Source organism: Mastomys coucha, unplaced genomic scaffold (genome assembly GCF_008632895.1).
Source record: "Mastomys coucha isolate ucsf_1 unplaced genomic scaffold, UCSF_Mcou_1 pScaffold23, whole genome shotgun sequence".
Lineage (NCBI taxonomy): Eukaryota > Metazoa > Chordata > Mammalia > Rodentia > Muridae > Mastomys > Mastomys coucha.
Window position 1 is genome coordinate 38,166,869 of NW_022196906.1, and position 14,697 is coordinate 38,181,565.

The following is a 14,697-nucleotide window of genomic DNA, read 5'->3' on the forward strand; positions in this document are numbered from 1 at the left end:
AGAGGACCTGAGTTTGGTCAGCCACATCAAGATGCCTCACAATGCCTCATAACTCTAGCTCTAGAGAATCCAATTCCTTCCAGAGCACACATAATATGCACATACACATAAATAAAACCAAAGGATTTGAATAGGTCTTTCTCCAAAGATACCCAGGTATATCAAAAGATAAACTATGGAAATGCCTTGAAAGCCTCCAGATACTGCTTTCCACCCTGGAGAATGGCTACAAGTAACAAGTGCTGGTGAGCCCTTAGGACCTTATTCCACTGCAAGCAGAGTTTATGCTGAGGCCACTGTGTAAATAGTCTGAAGCTTCCTCAAAAAGTTAAAAACTAATTGCTCTGTAACTCAGCAATTCCCCTCCCAGGATGGAGCAAAGAGAACTGAAAAGAGCATGCATGCAAAAATCTGTACACAAGTGCTCATGGAAATAATACTTGTAACAGCTAGAAAGTCTACACTCAAATATTTATATGCAAATGTTCAAACAGAGCAAAACTAAGATGAATGGAGTAGTAGGTATGGGAGCTCATACGTGTAGTCCCAGTCCTCATGAGGCTGTGGGAGACTTGACTTGAACACTCAAGACCAACCTGGGCTGCATAGCAAGTTCTGGGACAACCTAGGCTACAGTGTGCACCTGTCTCTGCTAGCTTCTCTCCCCACCCCAAAAGGAAAGTATGGATACATGCTACAAATATGGACAAGTTGTAAAACCACACTAAATTAAAGAAAGCAGACACTAAGTAATGGTCATATACATTATACAGCTCCACTTTTATGAAATGTACTTTCTATAAAAATGCCTTCATCAGTCCAATCTACAGATACAGAAAATATTAGTGACTGGGCTAGAAGCAAGCTTGACAAAGTGATTGCTAATAGCTATAGGATTTCCTTTGGAACACTGAAAATGTTCTGAAGTTAAACTGTTGTGGCAGTTGTATGACTTTATAAATACAACCAAATGGAAGGAACTGTATACTTTAAAAGAGCTCTCCTGTTTTGTTTTCTACTGCTGTGATGATAAAAAAGAAAAAGAAAAAAAAGCCAGGCACAGTGGTATACACCCTTGATCCCAGTACCTAGGAACAAGAAGCAGAAAGATCTTTGTAAAGTGTTTATTTTACTTTCCAGTTTATAGTAGTTCTCAACCTATTGGTCATGAACATTTTGACAAACCACTATCACCAAAAATACTTATATTATAAGGCATGACAATAGCAAAATTTGTTATGAAATGGCAACAAAAATAATTTTATGCTTGGGGGGGGAGTGGTTCTCCACAACATGAGCAAATGTATTAAAGGGTTGAAACATTAGGAAGGTTCAGAATCACTGAGAGAAGTCAGGACAGGACTCAAAGGCAGGAACTGAAGAGGCCATGTGTGAGTGCTGCTTACTGGCTTGCTCAACTTGCTTTTTTGTTTTTGTTTTTAAACAAAAAAACAAACAAAAAAATTCAAGACCATCTGCCTAGGGGTGGTACTGACCAAAGTAGGTAGGGCCTTCCCACATCAACCATTAATCAAGAAAATACTCCAGAGCCAGCCTCTGATAGAGACAACTTTCTTAACTAAGGTTCCCTCATTCCAGACAGATGACTCTAGCTTGTGTAACAATGATTAAAAACTAATCATCACAGAGCTCTGTAGTATATGAATCAAATGTGTATAATTTTCTTTTTAAAAGTCTGGGACTCAGTGGCTAAGAGCACCGGCTGTCCTTCCAGAGGACATGGGTCCAATTCCCAGCACATGGTGGCTCACAACTGTAGCTCTAGTTCCAGAGGAGGGTGCAATATCCTCTTCTGGCCATTGTGGGCAATGTATGCCTATGGTACATAGACATACATGCAGGCAAAACAGCCACACACAGGCAAAACACCCATCACATAAAAGATAAAAGCAAAACCAAAGAAGTCTGTAAGCAATCAAAACATAAACCAGAATCCCATGACTCATATTTTGGAATTGAGACAGGAATAGAAACAGTAAAGGTACTCACTTATAAAAATTATTCAATTTGGATAAGAACAATTTATATGCTTTGTTATATAGTATACATTTACATTTAGTCATTGCAAATACATATGAAAATACTGATTTTAGCCATGTCAAATTACATGCTTCATGTAGTGTTATGTATTAATGATATACAACCCAATATAATAATCTATGTTTACTCTATAATAAAAAAAAAACATAATTAAGACAATAAAAACTGGGATTGAGGATGTAGCTCCTTGGTAGAGTGCATGCACAAAGCCCTTGGCTAGATCCCCAGCACCACATAAACATGGTATGATGCTGCGTGCCTGTGACTCCAGAACTCAGGAGGTAGAGACAGAGGGATCAGTATGTTCAAGGTCTGCTTGGGATACATGAGATCTTTCTTCAAAATGTAGAAGAAAGAACTCTCAACAGCCCACAATGAAAACATTATTTCATTCACTAGATGAGGAAATAGAAATAACATAGCTAAAAAGGTGGCTGAAAGATTAAAAGCCTACAAAGTGGCTTTAGAGTTTAACTATTTAGCCAGTATACTATAACTGGTTCTCAGTCATTGTGGTGATTTGAGAGAAAATAGTCCCCATAGGCTCACAGGGGCACTATTAAGAGGTGTGGCCTTGTTGGAGGAAGTGAGTCAGTAGGGGGGTGAACTTTGAATTCTCAAACGCTCAAGCCTGGCCAGTGCAGCATTTACATCCAGCCTAACAACCTGGATATAGAACTCTCAGCCCCTTCTCTCACACCATGTCTGCCTGTGTGCTGCCATGCTTTCCACCAGGACAGTAATGGACTAAACCTCTGAACCTGTAAGCCAGCCCCAATTAAATATTTTCCTTTATAAGAGTTGCTGTGGGGCTAGTGAGATGGCTCAGCGGCTAAGAGCACCGACTGCTCTTCCAAAGGTCCTGAGTTCAAATCCCCATGGTGGCTCACAACCATCCGAAATGAGATCTGATTCCCTCTTCTGGTGTGTCTGAAGACAGCTACAGTGTACTTACATATAATAAATAAATAAATCTTTAGCCGGGCGGTGGTGGTGCACGCCTTTAATCCCAGCACTTGGGAGGCAGAGGCAGGTGGATTTCTGAGTTCGAGGCCAGCCTGGTTTACAGAGTGAGTTCCAGGAGAGAAACCCTGTCTCAAAAAAAAAACCAAAAAAAAAAAAAAACAAAAAACAAAAAACGAAGTTGCTGTGGTCATGATGTTTCTGCACAGCACTGAAACTCTAAGACAACTATTAAAGGAAGCATACCAAGCACTGTTCAGTATGCTCTAAGAAGAAAGGAAAACGCAGCTTCCATTTCATTATGAAAAAAATGCTCTTAGGGCTAACAAGTTGGCTTAGTGGGTAACAAAAGAAGCTTGCCACGAAGCTTCATGCCTTGCTGCCTAGCCTGCTGACCTGAGTTCAATCCCTGGAATTCACCTGGTGGAAGGAGAGAACCAACTCCAGCAAAATGTTCTCCAGTCTACAGACAGACACACACTACACCATGCATGCTTGCAAGTGCACCTGCATGTACACATAAAAATAAATGCATGTTGAAAAATGTAAACGCACTTAGATGGGTACAGTGGCATGCTTGTATTTTCAGCTGCTTGGGGAACAGAAACAGAAGGACCACTTGAGCCCCAGAACCTGGAGCAGCCTGAACAATACAGCAAGAGCCCAATTCAGCCCCAATAAATATATAACTGAGTGCTCTTTTTTTAAAGGTAGGAACTGTTGTAGGGACTGATTATCTAAGAGACAGTCTAGAGTTAAAGCAATCCTTACACTCTTGACTCCCTTGTACTTCCCCTCATCTAACTCCTGTAACTCTAGCCAAACCAGACTTCCCACATTCTTTGAACATACAGTCAGCAGCAGGTTCTTACTAGTGTGTTAAAGGCTGACTTCTCTGCCTACACCAGTGGTTCTCAACTTCCTAATGCTGTGACCCTTTAATATAGTTCCTCATGTTGTGATGACCCCCAAGTATAAATTTATTTCATTGCTACTCAGTAAACTATAATTTTGCTACTGTTGTGAATCCTAATATAAATAACTGATATGCAGGATATCTGATATACGACCCCCTGTGAAAGGGTTGTTCAATGTCCCCAAGGGGTACTAACGCATATGTTAAGAACCACTGGCCTAGACTATTCCTACTCACCCTGCAAAATCTAGTTCAGATTAACATTTCCTGTCTCACCTCTGATGCCATCCAATAGGCAAAACTACATTACATATCTCTATTAAATCCTTGACATATTACATCATATTCCAATTGGACAGAACCCACGAGCTAATTCTTTTCCAGTAGGTGTTTACAACAGGCAGGCTAGTAACAGGCCATGTAATCTAACTGTATTTGATGATAAGGCAGAGAACGAGCATGTGTGATGCCCTGGCTCCATTCCCAACACCAAGGGAGGGCAGGCATGGTGGATGTGCCTCTATTTATTCTAGTTAAAAATTATTCTTACACATAAAAGTGTCGGTTCAATTTGCTTTATTTAAGGAATTGTTCAGCAGGTAAAGGTGTTTGCTGCCAAGCCTGCTAATCTGAGTTCCACATGGTGGAGAGAAAGAATCCTTACCGATACATTATACACACACACACAGACACCCAATACACTTAAAAACAAAAAGGAATCAAGCACTGGCTTTTTTATTCTTATCTGACACTTGTGATTTATCAAGCTGCTGCGGCTTCTGCAAAGATCTGATCTTTTCTCCTCAACCTCAGCTTAGCTTCTTTCAAATGCTCATCTACCCACAAATGTCTGTTATCTTTAGGGATGTCAAGGTCTATTGCCTGCAACCTTTCTCAGGAGTGTAGATCAATTTTTCTTTCACAGATAAATCTACCTGACCCAGTGATGGTCAGATGCCTACCAAGACCCTTCCCATCAAATATGAGCTTTCTACTCTCATTAAAATAAAATCCAAAGCAGCTCAACTATTGCTAGCATTCCCATTCTGACAGTCACAGACCTGAGTTAATATTTGTGTAGTATATCTCCATTACCTAGGCTGGGAATTCTCCTCATACATCCTTTCTTTTCCCTCCTTGAAGAGGCTAATAGTCTGCTTAGTTTTCTTCATCAAATTTTCCATGAACACCCTGAAATACTCATTTTCTCCAAGCGTCTCCATCTTCCCCTCATATCTTGACAAGACAGTGCGGAGATGCTGGTAGGTGTCAGGCAGCAGGTCTAAGATATATGGCGGGCTGTTCTTGAGTGCCAGCTTTGGGTTTTGACACAATCGCACCACCTGCAACAAAGGGAAAAGAAAGACTGTTACTCAGAACCTTAAGACAACTTTCCTTTTTATGTTATGAGCTATAAAATATAAAATGTAATGTTTGCATAAATATGAAAAATACACGAAGCTAAGAAACGATCTGTAACCCAATGTCATAGGCAATTATTCTGTACTAGTGGTCCTCCTTACAAAGATAGGTGCTTCGTGTGTGTGTGTGTGTGTGTGTGTGTCTGTGTGTGTGTCTGTGTGCATGTGTGCGTGTGTGTGCATGGGTTGGAACATGTGTGTGTTGTTGAGGCATGTGCATATGAGTGCAAGTGCCCACAGAATCCAGATGAGAGCTGGGAACTAGAGTAATAGCCAGTTATGAGCCACTTTGCTCAACCAAACTTTTATCAGTAAATCTACAATTCTTAGATTTTGGTTCTTTTTCCCATCATTTACTTTCAAATTTTCTGAGATCTTATTTTTTTTATTTTTTATTTTTTTATTTAATTTTTTTTTTTTTGGTGTTTCAAGACAGGGTTTCTCTGTGTAGCCCCGGCTGTCCTGGAACTCACTCTGTAGACCAGGCTGGCCTCCAACTCAGAAATCCGCCTGCCTCTACCTCCCAAGTGCTGGGATTAAAGATGTGCGCCACCACCGCCTGGATGGAGATCTTATATTTTAAGTAGGTAGGTCTCTTTTAAAACTAGATTTTGCTTGTTTGTTTTTGGATTTTTTTTAATCACTTTATTTTTATGTTAACGTGTATGGGTGTTTTGCCTGTGTGTGTCTGTGTACACTGTATGTGACTGGTGCCCATGGAGGCCAGGAGAGGAAGTCAGGTCCACTGGAACTGGAGTTACAGTCAACATATGGGTGCTGGAAATCAGACCCAGGTTCAATAGAGCAGCCCCTGCTTCTAACCCCTAACTCCAGGCCCTGCTTCTGCCTGTTTTGAGGTCTCTTGTAGCAGAGACCTTGCCTTCATCTCTCAAGTGCCAGGATAACTTCAGTGTGCCACCACAATTGGCATATTAAATACAACATAACAATCTTTACTTTTTTTTTTTTTTTTTTTTTTGGTTTTTCGAGACATGGTTTCTCTGTGTAGCCTGTCCGAGACCAGGCTGGCCTCGAACTTAGAAATCCGCCTGCCTCTGCCTCCCAAGTGCTGGGATTAAAGGCGTGCGCCACCACCGCCTGGCAATAATCTTTACTTGTAAATGGTCCATCTTCTATTTCTTTTAAAACCTGGTAATTTGTATTTATTCCTATTGCCTAGTCGTGCTTTTTACACCATTATTTCCTGGGTCTGGAAAAGACAATACTAGATGAAAGTTCAGAAAGAAACCACACAGACACAGATTGTGCACAGATTGTCCATCTGTATCAAGGAAGTCTCATGTGTAAAAAAAAAATTGTTAGAATAATCAAGTTTCCATAATGGGATACTGAATGGAAAAGACAAGTCTAGAGAGCTTTACAGTACGTGAAAACTAGCTGTATGATCATGATTTAAAAAAAAAAAAAAAAAAGGTTTTCCTTAAAAAGAATCATGAAAACATAAACCATAAAGGAAAATATTATCTAAATTCTACTACCTCAGAAGTCAAAAGAGGTAAAGAAAAAGAAGTAACTTCTGTTTAACAAGAATGCTGAGCATGTTGGTACAAGGCTATAAATCCTACCACTTAGGGCATTGCTGTAGGAGGATCAGGAGCAGTGAGCAAGCTCCGTAAGAAGGCCCTATTTAAAGAATAAAAATTAAAAACAAAAGAAAGTCAACGTTCCTTTAATCCCAGCACTTGGGAGGCAGAGGCAGGTGGATTTCTGAGTTCGAGGCCAGCCTGATCTACAGAGTGAGTTCCAGGACAGCCAGGGCTACACAGAGAAACCCTGTCTCAAATTAGAAAGAAAGAAAGAAAGAAAGAAAGAAAGAAAGAAAGAGAGAGAGAGAGAGAGAGAGAGAGAGAGAGAGAGAGAGAGAGAGAGAGAGAGAGAGAGAGAGAGAGAGAGAGAGAGAGAGAAGGAAAGAAAGAAAGGGAGAAAGGAAGGGAGAAAGGGAGAAAGGAAGAAAGAAAGAGGGAGGGAGGAAGAAAGACAGACAATGTACAAACAGTAACATCATTAACAAGCCAGAAGATACTTCAGCATATACACATCCAGAGTATATATCCAAGCAAATCTATACAAGATAGATAAATAACACCTACAAGTCATTAAGAAAGATCCTACAATATACAAACTATCAAGACTTAAAACAGGATCCTTATAAAAGATGGAATCAATAATAAAATACACAAGATGGTGCCCAACCTGACTCCTCACTCTAGACTGAAAACCCTACAATCACAATCAGACAAATCACTAGCCATCCCAACCAAGGGCAAGAAAATGAAGCAAAAGGCACATTTAAATACTGTCTAGAACAACCTAAACTGACACAACCAACATGGAAACAGCTCAGCAATACTGTCTGTCAGGTTGAAATTTTCTATACTATGAGCTAGATATATGGTGGTACACTTTTATCCCATCACCCAGGAGGCAGAGATAAGCCCATTTTAGTGAGTTCCAGGCCAGCCTGGTCTACATAGTTAGTTCTAGGACAGAGGGAAGTAGAAGGTGGGGAGGGGGGGCGGGACAACCCTGTCTTAAAAAAACAAAACAAAAAAAAAATTAAAGATATATAAACTCTAAAAAATTGTGCACTATGAACATGAAGTTCCATGCCTAGAAAAATGTACTGGTATACACATACAAGAATGTGAGAGAGGCTGGGGAGATGGCTCAGCAGGGAAGAGCACCAACTGCTCTTCGGAAGGTCATGAGTTCAAATCCCAGCAACCACATGGTGGCTCACAACCATCTGTAATGAGATCTGACGCCCTCTTCTGGTGCATCTGAAGACAGCTACAGTGTACTTACATATAATAAATAAATAAATCTTAAAAAAAAAAAAAAAAGAATGTGAGAATGCTGGGCAGTGGTGGAACACGCCTTTAATTTCAGCACTTGGGAGGCAGAAATAGATGAATCTCTGTGAGTTCAAGGCCTGCCTGGTCTACAGAGAGAGTTCCAGGACAACCAGGGCTATACAGAGAAACAAGATCGTCACAAAAACTGGACCAACCCACATATCAATATAGAGCATGGGTGCCATCCTCATAATCACACACATGTATTGTAGACACATACGTTATGGTATATTTACTACAATAGAGTACTATTTAACAATGAGAATACATTATCCTAACTGCATCGTGAATGTCTCTCTCAAAATTGGTCTAAACAAGAAAAACACACAATGAAAATGTAGTGGAAACTTCTAGTTCTTTGGAAAGTCAGTTTTGTCAAATGATGTTATGCTGGGGCACACAGGTGAAAGGATATTTTGCTGGACCAGACACGGAAAGAATGTTTTCCTGAAGTAGACATAGCTGAAAGGATGTTTGGATATAGCAAGCATGTGAAAAGATGCTTGATGAAGGAGTATATACATGACCCCACAGACAAGTGGAGACAAGCACTGAACACTGGTTTGGTTTGCTCTGCCTCCCTATTCTTCCCTAACAACACATATGTATTGGTTCCCCTCACATGGCGTTGTTGATCTCCACTAGTGATGCCAAAGAGAAACTTGCCAAAGAACTGCTCATGAGGTTCCTGTGGCAGCTTGCTGCTTTCACAGCCTCACCTCAGGCCAATTGGTGAGCCTTACAGTTTCCTCACGATTGAACTATAGCTGCTAGTTCATGCGTGGTGTCTGCCTGCCTAGAGGGCAGGACTGAAGTTGCTGGTTTGTGTGTTCTGTCTGCCTGCTGAGAAGACTGGTCTGCTGCCACTGAGTCATATTTGGTGTTTACTACTGAACTGCTGCCAAGAAGAATCAAGCTCACCCCCAAAGAACTACTGTTGAACAGGTCCACTTCCCCCGTATCTTGATAACTTTTCTCTTCTACTACCTCTGCTTGGTGGTGGGCTAGAGAAGAAGCTAAACCCTTATTAAAAGTAGGTTGCAAAAAGTTTATGCCTAACAGAAAATGTCATAATGAAACCCATTCTGCTAACTAAAAACAAACAAACAAAATATATGCACTACACCTACGTATATAAGTACATATGCATATTATATGTACATACGCATATATGTATGATCATATTAATATCCAAAAATGGCCATCTAGGGCCTACAAGACTGCTCTGCAGGTAACAGCTCTTGCCATCAAGCCTGACAAACTTAAGTTCCATTCCCAGAACACACATGGAAGGAGAACCAGTTGACTGCTAACCTTCACACACAGGCAGTGTGGCATGTGCATGCCTACACCCATACCAGCACACAATGATGGTTTGAATGAGAACTGCACCCTACATAAGCCCAGGTATTTGAACACTGGAGTCCCCAGTCAGAGGTGCTGTCTGGAGAGGTTTAGGAGGCGTACCCTTGCTAGAGAAATGCATTACCAGGGCATGCTTTGAGAGTATATCACTGTGCCCTACTTCCAGTTTGGTCTCTGTTTTATACCTGCAGTTGAGTATCATCTCTTATCTTCCCATTTTTGCTGCCATACCTGTCACTTGAAGCCGCATCTCTGCCCCACCATGATGAACTCTCATCCCTCTGGAACCATAAGCAAAAACAAACCCTCTCTTCTTTAAGTTGACTTTGATCATGGTGTTTTATCATAGCAACAGAAAAGTACCATGAGTGTTCCTGTGTGTGTATATGAAGTTTAGATGGCCATCTTTTGTTATTTTTTATTTTAGTTACATACGTATATGTTTGTGCCTATGCGCAGTTTAGGAAAAGACATGAGATGCCCTGGAGCTGGAGGTACAGATGGTTGTGAGCCACCACCATGTGAGTACTGGAACGGGGTCCTCTGCAAAAACAAATGTTCTTAAAAACTGAAACATCTCTCCAGCCCAAATTTTAAATTTTCAAAAATAAAAATGAACAAATGTAAGCTGGGCAGTGGTGGCACATGCCTTTAATCCCAGCACTCAGGAGGCAGAGGCAGGCAAGATCTCTGAGTATGAGGCCAGCCTTGACTACAGAGCAAGTTCCAGGACACAGTGAAACCCTGTCTGAAAAAACAAAAGCAAACAAACAAAAATGTATTTTATGTAACTGTCCATGAAAAGAAAGCCAAGAATTGATTTTAAAAAAAACATTAAGACCAATATTAAACTATATAAATATTAAAAATAATGTTACTCCAGTAAACCGGATTACAGATGGGTATATTAACACCACCCCTTGGTTAAGTATAGTGGAGTACACATTTAATCCCAGCACAGGTAGGCAAGTTTCTATGAGTTCCAGGCCGGCCAGTATTACATAGTTAAGGCCTTGATTTTGTGTATGTGTCTGTTTTTGTTACTTTTTTAAAGTAATAAATAAATAAAATCTCAACCAAAACTCCTAAGTACTTTATAATTTTAAAACAATTTAAATTGACATTTAAAATGAATGGCATTGACCAAGAATGGTTGTGCATACCTGCAATCTCAATACCCCCAAAGCAGAAACAGGAATATCTCAAGTTAGGCCTTCCTGAGTTACCACCTCAAAAAAAAAAAAAATAAAAAATAAAAAATAAATAAAACAAAAAAAATATTAAATATAAGAAGTAAACTCAAAGACTTCAGGAAGTCTCTGAAACTGACCAGGTTTACTGGGTCCTCCCTCCCCAGCATAAATAAACTGCCAAGAGATGCCTACAAGAGGCAAAGACCAACCAATTGAGCTACCTAGAAAGACTTCTCCAATCTGTTGAGCTGCCTGCAGGTTTCCAGATTGTGTAAGCTGCTCCACACTGGGGTGGGCTTTGGTGATATGGTCATCTTTGCGCCATTTCTGATTCTGTAAGCAATTCCTTCACCCACTCTTGTGACTCCAATAAAATTTACTTCTTTGGGGCTAAAAAGATGGCTCAATGGTTAAGAGCACTGGTTACTCTTCTAGAGAATCTCCCTTTAGACTCCCAGGACCCACAAAGTACCTCATAATCATCTGAGTGCCCTCTTCAACCTCCATGAGCACCACACACACAAGTGGTGCACAGATACACATGCAGGCAAAACACTCATACACATACAATTAAAATTAAATACACACCAACTCATTGGTTTACCATGTTGGACTTTGTGAGTTCCCCATCTGCAATGTTACCCTAGGAATGAAACAGCATCCCACATCAGCTTTCAGCGGTGTTACATTGGAGTGTAATAGCTAGTGTCTGCTTTGTATTTTTCTGCTTGATGCTGATAAAGCTTCCTTAATTTGTAGTTTCATGGTTTTTATTAGAGATTTCTCAGACAACTTATTGTTAAAAACTTTTTCTGCCTATTCTTTCTCAGACTTGAAATGGACTTTTTTTTTTGGCTGTCCTGGAACTCACTCTGTAGACCAGGCTGGTCTCGAACTCAGAAATCTGCCTGCCTCTGCCTGCCAAGTGCTGAGATTAAAGGCGTGCGCCACCACTGCCTGGCTTTCCCAGGCCCTTTCCTATGTTTTATCTTCAACATAAGACTCAGTTCTTAGAGCTTGATTTGTCTTTTCAGAACTTGACCTTAAATTTTCTCACTGCCTAAATCAGTGGTTCTCAACCTTCTTAATGCTGTGACTCTTTAATAATGTTCCTCATGGTGTGGGGACCCCCACAACCATAAAAGTATTTCATTGCTATTTCATAACTAATTTTGATAGTGTTCTAAATCATAATGTAAATATCTGATATGCAGGATATCTATGTGGCCCTGATAGAGGGCACAACCCACAGGTTAAGAACTACTGGCCTAGATAAATGCTCTGTATCTTCTAACTTTGCTCTCAGTGTCGCTGGTTAGAAACAGACTAGTTTAAGAGTGGTAGCTTATATCTATAACAGCAGAGGTCAGAAGTCTGTCCAAGATTGCTTCAAGTTCCAGGCCTGCTTGGACTACAAAGCATAGTTTAAACAAGGGGGAAATCCAGAAATGAGGAAGACAGGGACCTTCAGATATGCACAAAGGTACCAGGCTCCACAATGCTGTCTGGACCAGAAGGAGTGATAATGGCCCATACTACTTCCAAATGTAGTTGTCCAGAAAACATAGTAAGACTCACCCAAAAAGATCTATATACATGGTTAACCTACATCCCTATTACCACTAAAACAGCAGCAGCAACAACCAAACCAAACAAACAAAACCATAATCAGTACAGAGAACTAACTACTGAGTGTTGAAATTATAAAACTGCAAAAAGAAAATGTTAAAATAAATATGTGGATTACTAACTGGATGTAATGGCACACTCCTATAAACTCAGCACTCAGGAAGTAGAGGTAGATGGATCAAGAGTTCAAGGCCAGTCTGGGATACATCAGACTGTGTCTCAAGAAACAAAAAGAAAAGGGGAAGAGTAAGAATAAGGGGTGAAGAGAGAAGGGAAGAAAAAGAAGCACTAGACTAGGGCAGAGCTCAAGATAACTGACAGAACACCTGCAGAACGTCTTTCTTGTGTCCCCAAAGCATGTTATAAACACTTTTGTGGGGCTGGAGAGATGGCTCAGAGGTTAAGAGCACTGACTGCTCTTCCAGAGGTCCTGAGTTCAAATCCCAGCAACCACATGGTGGCCAACAACCATCTGTAATGAGATCAGATGCCCTCTTCTGGTGTGTCTGAAGACAGCTACAGGGTACTTGCATATTATAAATAAATAAATAAATAAATAAATAAATAAATAAATAAAACATTTTTGTGATGTCTAAACTATTCATTCAATAAATATCTTAGCTATCCACTTTATTTGAATTATGTTGTTTTCAACTCTTCATGACTACAAGTATCAAGGTGACACACATGCTCAGACATGTTTCCTTAAAATAGATCCCAGCTGCTAGGTGTGACAGCACACACCTATAATACTCCCAACATAATGCCAATACTCAAAGGCAGAAAGGAGCAAGTAATTCCCTGCCTACCTAGGCTATATAAAATGCTGACTCCATAAAAACACACACACAAACAAACTGCAAAAATCCAATTTAATAGCCAACCATCATGGACTCTTCAAGTGAAAACACAATACATAGGCTTTAAAGCTATCACTTTAATATGTATGTTAAGTATATAGCAGCAGATCATTTCTGGTATACTCTTGAAAAATAGCCCTTTATAACGCTAGCAAATAAAGATAAGCTAAATCATCAAAAATATTTGATGCATAAAGATTTTTTCTTTTGTTTTCCAACAGGGTTTCTCTGAGTGTAGCCTTGGCGGTCCTTGAACTCTTGGATATCCACCTGCTTCTACCTTTCAAGTGCTGAGATTAAAGGCGTGTGCCAGTTCTTCCAGCTCAACACATAAATATTTTAATATTACTTCAGGAAGCTGCTCCTTCTATGAAGTACTAAAAAAGGGAACAACTTGGTCAAGAAAAAAGGCTCCATTCAGAATACCGCTATATTCTAAGCTCAGTCGTTAAAATTTCATATTAACAAAACAAATGATTCCCGAGTTATGTTACATTCCAAAACCTCATTGTAAATTTGATGCTACAACTCAAAATATACTTTATAATAATAAAAATTACTACATGGTAGCACCCTAAAGTATGGTGCGTCTTGAGTAGAGAGGAAACTGACACTAAGCAGCTGGGAACTTAGCATATGCCATAAATATGTATTATTTGTATGTGCCAATTGAAGAAAAGAATTCAAAGATCACAAAAGCTCTGTGATTGAAAACTTTGTGTTTATGAAGGTCTCATCCCAGATTGGCCACTATTCCAGGCATGTAACACCATTCCCTGTGTGCTTTCTTGCGTACTATTAGGGATAGAACCTGAATCATCATAGACACTAGACAAGCACTAGCAACTGAGCCATCCCCAGAGCAGATTTTTATTTTCAGAGTTAGCTGTATGTTTCACACTGAGAACAAAGGAAGAGAACACTAACAAGTTCTGATAAAACAGTAAGAATGAAACTTGAAATGAGAGTCAGAAGGACCACGATATCTAAACAGACACCTCCTACAAGTAGAAGAAAGGGGACCAGACTGAGTTTAGACAGCAGAGATGTGTAGACAGATATAGAGGCAACTAAACTGAGCCTGATGGTTTCAGTCTTTCTCAATATATATGTCATTCTGGGAAATGAAGTGCAAAGAAAAGGTCTTTGAATCTGACAGAAGTTATCAGGAAGGAGGGTTGTCAACAAAGGAAATACCAGGTTCTGTGCAGAGTTAAGTAGGGTAATATAACAAAGTGCTGGGTGGCTGCTTTAACCAGAACACAGGTCTCTACCAGGTGATATTTATGCTGAGAGCTGAAATCACAAGACAAAGTCTGGTCTGTAAAATCAGCAGAATAGCCAACAAGACACCTACTTCAACAGTCCTAAGGTATCATGAGCTGGGACTTACCTGAGGACTGGGAGGGGTAC

General features: G+C 40.1%; 1 protein-coding gene across 4 annotated transcripts in view; it reads right to left on the bottom strand.

Moving 5' to 3' along the window:
• Cbl (Cbl proto-oncogene) overlaps positions 1-14,697 on the bottom strand; it is an 87,314-nt gene that overhangs the window by 55,378 nt on the left and 17,239 nt on the right. For all 4 annotated transcript variants that reach the window (XM_031345569.1, XM_031345570.1, XM_031345568.1 and 1 more), the window contains exon 2: positions 5,036-5,283. In XM_031345569.1, coding sequence (XP_031201429.1) covers positions 5,036-5,283 — 248 coding nt within the window. The remainder of the gene's footprint in view (positions 1-5,035; positions 5,284-14,697) is intronic.